The sequence below is a fragment of the Sardina pilchardus genome, chromosome 4 (genome assembly GCF_963854185.1).
Source record: "Sardina pilchardus chromosome 4, fSarPil1.1, whole genome shotgun sequence".
Taxonomy (NCBI): Eukaryota; Metazoa; Chordata; class Actinopteri; order Clupeiformes; family Clupeidae; genus Sardina; species Sardina pilchardus.
This window is the reverse complement of record NC_084997.1, coordinates 7,581,476-7,597,463: the sequence shown is the minus strand read 5'-3', so window position 1 is coordinate 7,597,463 and position 15,988 is coordinate 7,581,476. Positions and strand designations below refer to the sequence as shown.

Sequence of the window (15,988 nt, the reverse complement as noted above, 5' to 3'; positions counted from 1 at the left end):
TTCAAATTTGACCTTAAATTATGAATATGATTTTGGCAACCACTGGATTCTGGAACCTCAGAGCCCTCTAATAACTTCTAGCATGGTTGCCAACTTTTAACAAAAAATGCCATCAAAAGTGTTTTTCAGGGTCTTGGCCTGCCGACTACTACTACAACAATCAGTGTTATCATAGCAAACAATGCAATCTATACCCACCTTTACAATGGCAGCATCATCCTCAGCGCACTCTAACGCCGCCTTCACATTAGCACAGTAGATACGGCTGCGTAACGGCCGGAAGTCATTCATTTCCTATGGAGATTCGCAGACCGTATGCGAATGGGTCCGAACAGTGCGGTGCGAAAAAAATCGGGTCCGTTGGTCATCCGCATGCGATGAAAAAATTGAACTCGTACGACAGCAACTGACTGTTCCTATCCGACGGAAGTTAGCGTTGCTATGGTACTGATAAACAAATTGAATATCTCTCTTTTATAATGTCATATTACATGCTTTTAAACGATAAAGTTTAAAACAAAAGTAATCGAAAAGGAACGTGTATGATCCATAGTGGTGCACAAGCCCATCTTGTGAAAAATAAAATGAACGGTTGATGTAAGATAAATAATTATTTCCAAACGAAGTTTTTTGTCATGTCACTGTCTTACATGGTCTCTTAACAATATTAGGGCAGTTAGACAATTAATTTAGAAATAAAATAGCACTATTGTACATTTTACTCCCAAACTCGAAAAGCCTCCGACACTTCCAACGGTCAAGTCCGACGTCCGACAGGGGAGCACTGCGAATTACGGAGTGCTAATGTGAAGGCGGCGTTAAATGCACTTCCAGATATTGTAGGATATCAATATACAACACCATCTGTTGTACTGTATCTAACAACTGGTGTAGGAGTAAGGAAGGGGTGCTGCACTGCCTGATATTATATATTCAGTGGAGGTCCACAAATAGCCCTTGCATTTTAAATGAAAACACAATAGGAATGTCTGTTTGCAGGCGGCACGCTCTAAAATCGGTACCCCAGTACCGATGACGTTGAGTCTAATAACTCCGCCATACTTCAACTGATTTTATTAATGAAAACTTCCTCATAAACGTCACATCATAGGCTTTACAGTGATATGATTGGTTAAGGGATTTGTGGCGCGAAACTGTTTCACTGCTTGAAGAGAAAACAAGAAGTTGAAACGTCATTCTGCCTGCTGAATCTGAAGGAGCAATGCCAGCTGTCACCATACATCAGACATCATAACGTCGTTTGAAGGACAAACTGGTGGATCAACTGAGGTAAAACAGTCTTTTTATCTGTTGTTATTAATACCTATCCACGTTATTACTTCAAAATCGTTTTTATTTAGCTATTTTACCAGTAATTGCACTGTGAGTGTGTGACCGTATGCGTTCACTTCAGCTCGCGATATTTGCGGGTGTTTTAGCAAACTGTATCTTTAGTAAAATGTTGCCATTTTCTATGATTTTTTGGGGGTAGCAGCTAACTATATGTAAAACATGATAAGCCAACTACTACGACTATCACCTTAGATATGTATTAAATTTGAACAAAATAGCCTGTCATGTAATCCTACAGCAACTCATAACGTTAGCTGTAGGTTCTCGCTCCAGAAATATTGTCCACGACGCGTCCTCCTGTCCTGACCAGTGTATTTCAAATTCTCTATCTATATCATCTCATGTGAAGGACACCTGATTGGTAGGCTATTTTATTCCCAAATAAACCAGTTATTTCGTTGTTTTTATTTAGCCATTTTACTAGTAATTGCACCGTGTGTATATGACCATTTGCGTCTGTGTTCACATCAGCTGGTTGCTGGTGTTTTAGCAAACAGTTGTCTTTAGTAAACTGTTACTATTTTCAATGATTTCTTGGGGGATAACATGGAAAACATGGAAAGCTAACTACTAGGACTGTTACTTTAGATATGTATTCAAATTTGAACGAAATAGCCTGTCAGGTAATACTACAGCAGTCATTACCGTTAGCACGCTAGCTGTACATTTCCAGCTCCAGAAATATTTTTGGTTCGACATGCCCGCGACGCGCCCTCCTGATCAGTTTTGCTCAAATCTATCTATCTATATCACCTCATGTGAAGGACATCTATTGGTAGGCTATTTTATTCTTAAATAAACCAGTTATTTCGTCGAAATATGTACCACATTTTACAGTTATATGCAGCAAAGTTGGCTAGCTTGCTAAATATGATCTGTCAAACTTGAAAGGTGCTAACGTATCCAAACGTTATGATTGTGCCAAGGGTCTAACGCAAGGTTTTCGTTTATTGTCGGCTACTTTTGTATGAGTGCATGACTGAAGACGTGTAGTATAGTGTCATAACTATTGCTTAGGTCGTAGAGTATAGTGGCGATACTTGCAACTAACGTTAACATGTTGTGAACTGAAGTGGGTATTTTCTCTACTCCACGTCGAGACACAATATTTCGTCTTTACGCTGCCAGGAAATAACACGGTGTGTGTGTGTGTGTGTGCATACATGCGCTCTCTAGATGGTTTCTGTCGTATATTTTCCTGCTCAAGTTGTCTTATATCGGTATTGGTTTGCAAGCTGGTCTATAATGTTTAGTCAAGGATTTAATACTAACTTGCTTCAAGTGAGTTCACAGGCTAATGTTATTTCTCCAAATCATCAGTCAGCCTTCCAGGCAGTGACCGTGTCTTTAGTGAAAAAGGACATAGTTAGAGGTGACTCAGATTGTATTGTAAGTTATTTACAGGCTTTTTTTTTTCCTCCTCATTATTTTAGATGGAGGGGGAGAAGAGCCAGTATGCACGGTTGATGGAGTCTCTCTGGAGACAACTGACTGCTGAGGAGCTCCAGGTCATCGGTGAGCATCAACTACAGGATCATGAAGGGATGGACACTGCAGAGGAGGAGTACCTAGATAGCCAGCTACTGAGTGAAGAGGATGTGGAAGAAGAGGAGAGTGATCTCCCATCATCCTCAGCTGGGTAACTATGTTTGTGTGTGTGTTATTTCTCCAAATCATCAGTTAGCCTTCCAGTGACCGTGTCTTTAGTGAAAAAGGACATAGTTAGAGTTGACTCAGATTGTATTGTAACAACCAAGTAAGTTATTTACAGACTTATCTTTTTTTCTCCTCATAAATTTTAGATGGAGGGGGAGAAGAGCCCGTATGCATGGTTGATGGAGTCTCTCAGGGAAAGGAGACAACTGACCGTTGAGGAGCTCCAGGTCATCGGTGAGCATCAACTACAGAATCATGCAGGGATGGACATGGAGGAGTACCTGGATAGCCAGCTACTGGGTGAAGAGGATGTGGAAGAAGAGGAGTAGGAGGGGAGTGATCTCCCATCATCCTCAGCTGAGTAACAATGTTTGTGTTTGTGTGCACACGCGCGTGTGCAACTGCGCATGTGCACATTTTTTATTGTTACAAGGGCATTACTTGTTATAATAATGACAGGAATAGTGGTAACAGTTTCATTACATTTACATTTCTACTAATTAACATTCTTATGACAATCTATTTTAGGTTTGGTTAGCCATTCCCTGACAGGCCCATGTCAGGTAGAAAGCGTAGACGCTTGTTACAGTGTTGTCTTCTTACTCTTGTAGTTCTAGTAGTTACTGCTTGTTTGTTTTAGTGTTATACCTGGGTTCCTAAAGATTTCATATAGGCCTAATTGATCAATTTTAAAATAAAATGGAAAACATTTTTTCCATTAGAAAACTTGTGTCAGTGTCTTTTCTCTATTCTTGTTTTTGTAACAGAATGAGAGAGAAGCATTCTCCATCAGCTAGTCTTTACTTCACCTTTAGTCTTTCCTCACTCACAAAGGTTATTGGCTCTTAATCAAGGCAACTTGCAAACGTACCATAGGCGCAGTGATATTGTACGCAGCATCTGAAAATAGTCCCCATAGACATCAAGCAGTAGTAGTGCCAGTAGCTGCAAGTTGCCTTGATTATTACGCCAGATGAGAATGTAGTTCCATGTCAAATCAGCCTAGAAAAACGGCAGGTTTCATTTTCTGTTGGTCTTATTGCACTTTCTAACTTGAGAGGACACACGTTTTAAATGGGAAAATTACCAGAAATATTAGTCACTTTTAAACATGAAGCTAGCAGGCGAGAAGCTAATGGTCTAATCCGATTCAATGATCTATGCTAGGCTGAAGCTAAAAGTTGTATCGCCAGACTCACAGAATGGCTGGATGAACGGGAACAAGGTAAATATCGATTGTTTTGCTCGAGGGAAGGTGGAAAATGAGCGTATTTCCACAAATGGCGGAATATCCCTTTAAGGCAAGGTAAAACATGCCACATTTAGCTATACAACTGAGATGGTTAAATACACTTATTTTACTACATGACCAATATATCTGTGTATTTTGGAGTTGAATTTTAAATCGGGGAATGAAAGCATTCTACTTTTTAAAAATTCTACTCGTCACTTCAACTTGCAGTTATGAGTAAATTGATCATAACTTTTGAACCAAAGGTAATGAATTGATTCTGTTTCTTTCACTGAAGAGAGCACAACATTGTCTATATCTCACACACTATATCTGTGATAGCTATTAGGTAAAACATAAGATTTATCTTGACAAATATATGTTTTTGTGTTTTTTAAGGTTGAATTTTGAAGGTCTTGTTTAAAAACAATGTATGTTACACTTAAACTTATTAACCATGATGTATACCATTTTAAAGGGCTAGTTCTTCTGATCACAATGATGGGTATATTATATCTCTAGCATCTAGCATATCCACACAACAAGCCTTTTTGTGTCACGGGGGCATCAGTATGAAAAAAACGGAATGTTTTGTGCCATCTGCAAAGGTCCAATAAATGTGTCATAACATTTGAACAAAAGGTGACAGATTGGTTCTGTTTTTTTCAGTGAATAGAGGACAAAATTGTGAATCTCCAATATACTCTAGGTTTTTCTCTACCTACAACACAAATTGGGGAAAAAATGAGATTAATCTTGACTAATTGCTATTTTCGTGTTTTTTGGGGTTGAATTTTAAAGATATATTTTAACTCTTAAAAGTTATTAGCTATATTTTATACCATTTGAAAGCCCTATTTCTCCTGATTACAGTGGTGGGTATATTGTATCTCTGCCATGTAGCATAATCACACAATACACCTTTTTGTGCCATGAGGCCATTGAGTATGAAAAAATGGAATGTTCAGTGCAGTCTGCAAAGGGTTAAATGAAAACACAATAGGAATGTCTGTTTGCAGGCCAACGCAGACTTCCGTATTCATTCTGATCACAATTCCCAGTCCACTCTCAACACCAAATATGTCTTTAAAACAGGTCAGCTGAAAATCGCTCAGGGTCAGATTTGTTCCACCGCCAGCCTCGGTCTGAGTTGTCAATACTGAATGATCCATCTGCTTTCAAAGGGCCGCAGATGTAAAATAAAGTGGTCGTCTATGACTGCAGAGAACATTTGTAAATGCTTCATTTAAAATTGATAAATATAAATAATATTTGCACTAAATATTGTCATGACAAGAATTGTGTGGCAGCTTGATAATATACGGCTGTTAGACAGAACTGCAGGCAGTGCTTATGCCAGCTGAAACCATTTACAGAAGAGCGGGGGTAATATGGATAGGCTAAGCACCACACTCTATAGGCTTTTTACTACCTCTGCAATTCCTCATACTATTTCTAAATTCACTGGTCTGTAAGCTCCACTTACTCGGCTGTATGCGTTTAAACGATAGGGATTCTTTCTCGCCCTCTGTCTTCCTCTCGCTCGCTCTGTCCCTCTGTCTCTCTTCTCTCATTCCCCTCCTCTGTCTCTCGCTCCCTCTCTCATTCCCTTCCTCTGTCTCTCGCTCCCTCTCTCCGAGTCTGAACATTACTTGCTCCTCTCCACTCTCCTCATTTATTGATGTCCTGGGCCAAGATCAATGGTGGTGTGTTTGTTAGAAATCTCAGACAATAGAAAAGGGCTGAACTCTGCACTGTGGAGCACAGCTAACCTCGGCCCTGGACTCATTTATTTGATTTATCGACTGCGGCCCACCGAAAGCGGAAATGACAGAGTCAGCCAAGCAATTACTAAACACAAGGGGGGGAAATGCTGCCTCCCAAACCCGACCCCCTCTCCCCCACTCCCCCTCCTGGCCCCCGAGAGCGTCCCGAGCCCCTGCGTTGTCTCGCCGGCGTCCCCATCATTTTGGCGTTGTCGATGTATGGTTCTGCCCGGGTGAACTCACAGCGCCATAAATACCCCGAGTGCCAGTCTCGTGTGTGACGCGCCGGGGTGATGTATGACTGCAGCGCGTGCGGGTCGGGGAAGGAGTGTCATCGACTGGCACGGCGGGGAACCTACGGCGGCCATTCATCTAAAGATAGATACTCCGCACAAGTGGGCACGGATGTGCCGGCGGAGAGGGTTAAAGTCGACTCACACAGAAACACGCCTCCGCGGAAGGCTTTTTTTGGGGGGGGAATGCGGCATTTGCACCACGGGTGATCACCTGCCTCCGAGCTCATTACACAGCTCCTTGTCATCTCCATTAGAGTGGCATTTCAGCAAAACGCCTGCGGTGTGCTCCAAAAAAAAAAAAAAAAAGGAAAAAAGAAAAAAAATGGCGACACGTGTTCTGTAATCAGAACAAGGCCACGGCCGTGGCACAGAAAAGGTACCGCAACATTGCTAACATCCCAGCAACACCCGTTCAGCATGCCGCAGTGCGTTGTCATTATTGCAATCAGATCTAATTAAGGTATGCAGATTCCATAATTACAGCCTGGCAGATGCTAATGGATCGCAGCATTCCTGGAGCCCTGTGCTTGACAGGATGCTACTGGAATGGAGATGATCCTAGGGTGACCTCCGCTAAAATGGGAGATTTCAGGGTTTTCGTTTTTTTTTTCTGCGGAGGTGCTGTGTGCATTCGACAGGCTGTTGGCTGGAGACAGGTGACTGTGGTAGGTGGTTTTGACAGGGAGGTTATTGCCGTGACTGAATAACTTCCTTTTAGCAGCTAATCCGGTGAATTAATCGAATAACGCGTGTTAGGCCCTCAGGGTGGGGAAGAGAAATAGCAATTTAATCCTTTTAATTCCAGTTTTTTGGGGGGATAATGTGATGATATTCAGCATGTCAGAGTGAGTGGAGGAGGTGGAGCCACAATGCCACCGTGTCTCATTTCATCATAAACAGGGTGCACTGCAGTGACAGTATAGGCCTATTCCTGTACAAACAGTCATCTTGTGCTTAGAATGCAGCCAGTGTTGGGGATGCATGCACTGATGTGGCTTCCTCTAATCTGCTGCCCTTGGAAACTCCTTGACCACTTTCCCACACAATAACATGACTATGCACTATGCCTGGCTACGCTTATTGATTTTACTTCCATAAATTGTGAGGTTCAAGAATGTTACGTTGTGCAACAGACCACATCAACATGACTATAGCACAATATGATTTTTACTTCCATAAATTGGAAGTGTGGTTGAAGAGTGCACATGTTTGCAAGTTTCACATCTTACATGGGATCCATTGAAAGATACATCCATGACACTACATGCACTGTTGGACTGTTTTGGGCCTGCCACACATAAGCCATGTATATTCATCCAGTGTGATACCCACCATAAGGTCATTATCCATAAATGTCATGGTGTAATTAATTAGAGCTGTCGGAGGCGTGCTCCCTCTGTCTCATTAACGAGGCATGGCTGGATGACTTTATTCATATTCATACCCAAAATACACAGACCCACTTACTCTCTGTCAAAACCCTAACTATACATTTCCCCTGCCAGTGCCATTAACTGTTGAAGGGCAGATCTAGGTCTGAACCTCTAAACTCTCTTTTTCACTTGCTCCCTTCATCCCTCCTCTCCTCTCCTCCCTTCCTCCTCTCGCCCTTCCTCTCTCCGAGCTGAAAGCCTACTTTTCTACTGTTTGACTTTTTAACAGGGATAAACGGCCTAATGGAGGGCTTTGTGCATGGGCCGCATTCACAGGAATGATCAGAAACGGTTCTATCCAGGCTGAATTTGAATTATACTCAATCCGGAGAAGAACCAACAGAACAATTAGGCAGTAAATTGGCAGTCTTTAGGAAATTGATTGTTTTAACCTACCCTGGGGGCTCCTTCATTACGGGGCGCGCTTTGTGTTATTCATTCTCTCAGGCCGGCGCTAATAAAAATCCAATCCAAATCTGCGCACCCCGACTAAATTGTAAATGCATTCCGATCTAAGTACAGCACTGTGGGTGCAAACAGAATCACAATGGCGCAGCTAATAAATAAATAAACAACACACACACACACACACACACACAAAAACGTGTCCGCGCACATTTATGGTAGCCATTTATAACACATTTTCATTTCCTATGCAGATTTCCCAGTCATGGTAAGTGGAGAGGGACCCTTTCATTAACCCTTGTCATTAACTTTGATGAAATCACTTAGAGGAGCACGCATACATTAGCACTAGCTCTCGACTGTTAATTTCGCTCGTACTCTGAATTTCTGTAATTATCCATTGCACTCGTTTGCTGATTTACATACCTTGGCCATTGACATCATGATGATGGCGGGGACACAGTTCAAGAGAACCGCACACGAATCCAGCCACATGTTTCCAGTTAATTGGGCTGGCTTTATTGAGTATTGTCAATGTTCAATTGAGTATGTTCGAATTCAGTCAAGCGCTCAAGTTAAATGACGCTTGTTATTGTCGACATTCCAGATAATTTAATGTTGTTTGTTTTTTTGTTTTTGTTCCATTTTCAGTGTGTGTAGGGTGGTGGGAGTTTGCTTCATAGGCATCTGGACTCCCCCCCCCCCCCCCACACTTTGTTTGGGTGTTTGGATGCTTGTTTGCCCCCCCCCCCCCCCCCTTCTCTCAGCGTTTCAGATCTGTGCATGCCAGTCTGTGAGGCATTAGCGGCAGAGGGCCCCTGACACCTCTCTCCATCTCTTTAATTATAATGCATTTATCTCAGTCCGTTCCACGGGCGCACCTTATCACAGGTGAGGAGGTGCTCCAAGCAGCCCCAGGCATCATGGGAGATTCTGAGAGCAGGAAGATTATGAAGGAGGAGCACCTGCCAGAGGGCTTACTGCTGGATTTGCCTGCCCAAGTCTGGGAGCCAGGCGAGCTATCAGCTGCTCCAAAGTCCCACTCTCTCTCTAGCTGGGAGTTGTGTATGGATGTGTGTGTGTGTGTGTGTGTGTGTCTGTGAGAGAGTGTATGCCAAACGTTTGTCATGTTGATATGGGAAATGATGCTAAGTTCTGTTTTAAGTTTTGTCGTGATTTCTCACTGTAAAAGACGAGAGCATTAACTACGCAAAAAATGTGATTTTTTTGTTCGCCTTTTCAAGTTCCTATTATCAGCACGGCAAAGGCAAGACTGGCTCCAGGCTTCATGGGAGATTCTGGCAGTGTGCAGATTACAGAAGGGATTGCATCACCCCTGAAGGCTTAGCCAAGGATTTGTTCAGTGAGCAGTGAGTTTCAGTGTAGCATAAAATAGTGAGGTTATACATATATATATATATATATATATGTGTGTGTGTGTGTGTTGTCACTTTGTCCTGAATGTTTCTAAATGTGTGTGTGTGTGTGTGTGTGTGTGTGTGTGTGTGTGTGCCACACCAAAAGACAGGCTTCTCTGATAATCCTACCAACAAACTCTTACTCACAATCCAGTTCCCAGTCCTTGTGGAGAGAGCACATAAAGACATCCCTGCTAATAGCATTCATTTCAACCAGCAGATTGCATACAGATGATGCCAACCCCCCCCCCCCCCCCCAGCCAAAATAAATAATAATAGGCACAGTATGCATGTAGTCACAAACAGGTTTCAGTAATCCCTGTGTTTCATAGAGTCTCACATGCAAGCAGATTCCTCCAAATACGCTGACTATCAAAATATTATGCCCAAACCAACCCACTGACTGATTAAGAAACATAGGAACAACCCTTTTGAAGAAACATAATATCCCAACATTTGACCAGATAATGGCGCTATTAAATGAGTGAATGTGGACTGAACATGCCTTTAATGTCTACAAACTTTAGTAGAGCTGGATGCATTTCCTGTCAAATATCTCAATGAATGATATTCTCACCCTCAGGGAGAGAAGCATATAAATTAAGTCAGTGAGCAGACATGACGTTAGGTAGAAGTAAACAATCTGTAATGTGTAGCATGTCTACTGGCAGCATACTAAGCAGATAAACACAATCCCAGCGTAAATGTCAACCGTGTCAGTGTGCGTTATGGATTCAGCGGTTGTGCTTGATATAGACATGTTTATGAGTGTGCCTGTCTGATGTTTACCCCCCCGTCTGATGCTCATCGCTCTCCTTATTGCCCACAGGCTCCCCGGTGTGGCTCCTAACAGGGCTCTGCTTTAATCGCACTGTCTCACTTTACACAGTCTGATTAAAGTAATTAAACGTTTCCACCATTTGCATTTTCTTCAATGACTACAAACAATTATAAATGCAATTATTTCCAGGTGTCTGTAAGGGTGTTATTTTGCTAATTACAGCAAGCAGTTTGTTTAATTAGAACATGGGCAAACACATTTAAAACACCCGTAAACTGTAGCAAACAATGTTACTGGCCTGATGCTTACTCAATAGGAAAACGAATGGGATAATCAGTGGACCCCGTGAAAGCAATAGTGCAGATCTGTGATCTGCAGGGCTAGCATGCAATACCCCCTCAAGGAGAGCTTTAAAAGCTCATTATTCAAAATTATTTATTAATCAAGAGAATCAACATTAGACCACGTGTACAGTTTGTTATAAAACCATTAACTTCAGCATTGACAACATTTATTTGCTTTACATTGAAGTTAATGCTTTATTGATATTTTAAACAACACTGAATCAATATTGCCTTTTTACAATTTTAAGCAAAAGGTTAGCAAACATATTGGTACCTTGCTTTTATAGTGTTATGACAGTTTTATGAAAGAAGAAACTCACGAGACTTTATCTCAGCAGGGGAGAACTAATGTGCTTCTGTCATCCTTTGACATTGAGATGTTGGAAATGCTAATTTCCTCAGTCAGAATCCAAATGTCTCCCCAGGAATCATTCATATCATCTCATCATATTAGGTGAAACAAAGACTACCAAAGTAGGTTTCGGTTATTCACATGACAGTGGATGTCAAGCTAATGATAAATGGTTCCCTCCTCTCTAAAGGACCCACCCTCTATATAAGAACCGTATTGTACCCTATGAGGTCCTCAGCCACAAACAGAACCAGACTTCAGCCCAGCTCAAACATGCGGGCCTTGCCATTAGTCATTGCTGTTACAGTTATTGACTATGAAGTCAAAAGAGCTCCTGAAGAAGCATAACAAGCCCAAACAGTTTTGCTTTAAGATCAAACAGGGTGGACCAGGGACACAAACAGGGCTTATAAACCTCCACTAGCTTGTTTGCTCTCTGGCCATGCCGTCTAGTAGCAGCTCAAACAGGACTTGGGCTGACACGATAAATCATCGGCCATATTACCCACCACAGCCAGCGGCGTAATAGCACCATATTTCCCTCCGGGAGGATGAAGGTCTAGACTTGGGGAGAACCGTCACTGTGGATCATATTACACACTCCAGGTCAGCTTGTGAAGGCCTAGGAACAAACAATGCTTTTTAACAGCTATCACCTTTAGAAAGTTTACAATGATGGTGTACCCTCGATAACTGTAAGGTAAGATTTTTTTTTTTTGGTGTTGTTCCTGAGTTTGTCTGATGTTCTGTTGTACCTGATCCAGTTTGGCAGCTGCAGACAGAAGGAGAGTTCTTTTTCCACACATCTCGAGGTAGAGAACTATACAGCATAAGGGCCACAGCGGGAGAAGCTGAGAATGATGAGGCGTGTCCGCCGTCTCGCTCAAGAATAAAGGCTCGCGCGCTACAGTCAACCTTTTCATGCTGTGATGGAGCAGAAAGGTGAGCTTCTTTACACACATTAATGAGGCCTCCAGCATGGCTACCCTTAATAATGTATACAGAAGCAAGAGTTATTCTTTCAACTTACTGCTGTTTGCTCTTGTGTTACACTCCAAAAATCCCCGGCTTAACAGAGACTCGCGGACCAAGTTTTAAAGTTTAAAGGAGTCTGGCTTCATTGAGCAAGCATCATAGGGAGAAAGGAGAGAAGATATACACTTTTTTTTTATCTCTGAAATGCAGTGCAGTGCTCAAACCTAGCAGCCCCAGTTACATGGCTGAATAACTGACTTTGCAATGAGAGATTGGAACAGATGTAAAGGCTGAAGAGAGATACAGTCAAGGCAAGGCTGCAGAATAGCAGCCTTAACCACAGACTAATCCTCTGTTTGGAGGCTTATACTCAGTTTAAATACAATTGGGTTTTCATACACACAAACAGAGAGAGGGGCAGAGAGAGAAGGAGTGAAAGAGAGAGAGAGAGAGTGAGAAAGGGAGAGAGGGAGAGAGGGAAAGTGGTATATGAAATATTGTTCTCTTGTCATACAGCAAGGCCGCAGACAGCCCAGGGCTTTCACTTTCCTCCATAAATATCCTCTCAGACCTTACAGTTGTGGCTCAGAGCCACAGAAAGTCCTACCTTGAGGCAATGGCTTCTACATCACACACTAGTATTCAAAACCAGGCTGTTTTTATATATCAGGACACTTTTATTTACATTCGAAAATGACACAGGGTAACAGGAGTATCATGGGTACAGGGGAGCCTGTGGTGACATCTCACTTCTTCTGACAGGCATGAGACAGCATCCATCTCCTTTTTCTCTGGAGAGTGGAGTCAGTTGAGGTGCATCGGACAGATGGACCCCTATTGTAGTCTCACCAAAATCAGAAAAGCATGTGAATTATGACGCCAAGCACATTATGCTTTAGGTTAAATCATCTGTGATGGCTGACATCCTGTGCCCAGAATGTGAAGCCAATGGAACCCACACGGCATGAAGGTGTCTCTTTTCAGGGGAAAAATTCAATTCAATGTTATTTATTTATTTATTTACTGAGCAACAGCAAGGCTCCTTTGTGTTTTTTGATCCACATTTTTTTTGTGTTTTGGGAGTATTTGCTCATCCTTGTGGCCTACTGTCCAGCCTACTCTATGTACAACCAACAAGGACAAACATGACTTACACTTCCCCAGCTAGTGATTTGAATCACTCCCAGCTTTTGAGGGAAGTCGTTCAGGGGCACAATAATAAATACTCAATTGTGACAAAAGTGTGATTCCTCTACCACATTAAAACCACATTATTTAACATAACAAAACTCTTTAGTCTTGTGGCACAGACCAGACCTCTTGACTGAAACAAACTCATTCCACCAGGAGAAACTTGGATGACGCCACTGATAGTCGCTGGTAACTTGTGTTCACATAGCTAAAGAAATTGTGTTATGGGTATTTACATATGAGCGTGAAGAATAATTATTATATTTTCTTTATATTTCTTTTTCTATCACTTCAGTCTTATTATCTCTCTTAATCTGTCTTTAACGTGGGATTCCCAATGTAAACACATCCAAACCCAGCCATGCAAATACGCGTGCACACACACACGCACGCACACACACACACACACACACACACACACACACACACACACACACACACACACTCAGACACACACATACACCCTCTATTTTTCTCCACACATTACAAACAAACAGAGAGAGAGAGAGATACTCTTTCCACTGTGAGTTACGGTACCCCCAGTGCCCAAACATCAAATTCTGACACATACCCATATAATACGACCAACAATAGGAGAACAAAAAGCATCATATCAGTGGCACGCTGAGATCCAAGGCCTTTTTAGATTAGCCTGCAGGAGACACAGAAGCAATGCAAGAGACCCACTAGAAGACAGCGCTAAGAGAACTCTCAGAGCCATGCCATGTTACGTCATGTCATGTCACCACACTTGTGACTAGACGCAGTCGGAATGAGAGGGGACTGTCCAGAAGCAGACCGCGAAGAGCTTCACACATTCTCATTCAGCAAGTCGCAAAGCACTCTTGGGTGTTGCGGACGCGGTCACTGTCACAAGGTACTAAAGGAAAGCGTAAGTGATGAGACATGGAAAAAAAACGAACACAACTGACACAACTCAATCGGAAATAAAAGGAAATGAAAACACAACCACCCACACACATCACGGCACACAACCACCCACACGCACATACACACCCACCCACACACACACACAAACACACACACACACACACACACACAGAGTATGAGTGTCTGGCGGGGCAGTATTTTGACAATGATACGCTGCACTGCGTCTCTTGATGTCCTAATGTGGATGGACAGAACACAAGAGTGTGCGAGTAAGTGGGTATCTGTGTGTGAGGGGCTCCGACACACACACCGTCTAGAGTCTTTTGTGTTATTTCTGCTCAGGGGGGAGCAGGCGTGGGGAGCTCCGCAGAGGTGTACAACAACACGGTCATCAATTGTTTATCAGAGTGACACAGAACTGAAATGCAAAAAGAAAAAATGAAAAAGACAAAAAAAAGAGTCAACATCCAAGACTTCTAGCACGCTTCCCCCTCTCTTGAAGGAGAGCGCAACAACAAAGAGGAAAAAGAGAGGAATGGACCAATCACCGATCAACAGGGGACTTTTCCCAATGGGAGGCGTCCTCCAAAAGATATTTGTCACAAAAGACGAGACGTGTGTGTGGCTCTCTCCTCCTCTTTTATGTACACAGTACCTCTGCAAATGCCCTGATGAGCCATCTCAAGCTGATGCGTGTGTTGATGTGATGTGTTGGGGGGAGGCATCCTTGTGTGTGTGTGTGTGTCTGTGTTGTGTGTGTGTGCAAATTGTATGTGTGTGTGCATGTGTGTATGTGTGTATGTGTTTGACAGCGCGTGTGAGTGTGTGTATATATATCTCTTCCGTTCCATTTCGTCGTCTGCTTGTTTGCTTTGTTTGTTTGTTTGTTTGTTTACTATTCTCGCGTGGTTCGCTCGGTTTTGGTCTCAGAGTAGCTCGCTGCGCAAGTTCTTTCTGGAAAGCTCTCCTGCATGGTGGAGGGGTGGGGACGGGAGGGCAGGGGCGGGGGGGGGCAGGGGAAGTTGGGGTGAGAGGGGGGTGGGAGGGGGGTTGTTGGTGGGTCTCCCATTATGCTTTGCTGTCCTCCTGTGTGGAACGCAGGCTGCTGTCACCGTGAACTTTGATCTCAATGGTGTCCGGCTTCAGCATCTCCTTGCCGTTCTCCTCTTTCAGCGGTAGCTTCCTGACAGAAGAAAAAGAGAGGGTTGAGCAGAGAGAGAGAGAGAGAGGTTGAGATAGAAAGAAAAAAGAGAGAAGAAAAGAGAGGTTGACAAAGACAGAGAATGAGAATGAGAGAGAGAGAGAGAGAGAGAGAGAGAGAGAGAGAGAAAGGGAACAGAGTGGGGGGCAAGTGGCATGAAGGTTGTTAATGATCATGTCTTGCTGTTAATGTCTCCATTTCAAACCACTTCAAGGTCACCCACTCCTCTTCCTCTACAAATACACTAAGATCCAGGGTCCAAGGTGAAAATGTTGTGTGTGTGAATGTGTGTGTGTGTGTGTGTGTGTGTGTGTGTGTGTGTGTGTGTGTGAATGCTGAGGAAAGAAATCATGACAATGAGGATGTGTGGATATCTCAATGTCTCCGTGTGCATGCAGTAAGTGTGCGCTGTATGGATGTGTGTGTATCTCTACGGCCATCTGAAAATGAATGTGGATATGGCTGTTGGTGTGTGTAAGGACGCGCGCACATTTGAGGTAAGTATCTGATTTATGGCCTACATGGTCTTTTATAGCGTGTCCGTGAGTGTGCATATGAATGTGTGTGGGACAGTGTGTGTGCGCGTGGGTCAGTGTGTGTGTGTGTGTGTGTGTGTGTGTGTGTGTGTGTGTGCGCGCGCGTGGGTCTGTGTGTGTGTGTGTGTGTGTGTGTGTGTGTGTGTGTGTGTGTGTGTT

At 43.0% G+C, this 15,988-nt stretch overlaps 1 protein-coding gene and 1 long non-coding RNA gene across 4 annotated transcripts in view; one reads left to right on the top strand and one right to left on the bottom strand.

Moving 5' to 3' along the window:
• The first annotated feature begins 1,198 nt into the window (after nt 1–1,198).
• On the top strand, nt 1,199–3,365 carry LOC134077747 (uncharacterized). The gene is made up of 3 exons (XR_009938748.1): nt 1,199–1,290; nt 2,787–2,992; nt 3,156–3,365. It is a non-coding gene; the product is annotated as an uncharacterized LOC134077747 (long non-coding RNA).
• A 9,301-nt stretch (nt 3,366–12,666) lies between these two features.
• ncam2 (neural cell adhesion molecule 2) overlaps nt 12,667–15,988 on the bottom strand; it is a 161,071-nt gene continuing 157,749 nt past the window's right edge. For 2 of the 3 annotated variants that reach the window (XM_062533931.1, XM_062533932.1), the window contains exon 17: nt 12,667–15,275. In XM_062533931.1, coding sequence (XP_062389915.1) covers nt 15,161–15,275 — 115 coding nt within the window. In that variant the 3' untranslated portion in view covers nt 12,667–15,160. The remainder of the gene's footprint in view (nt 15,276–15,988) is intronic. The other variant, XM_062533933.1, reaches the window with a different exon arrangement.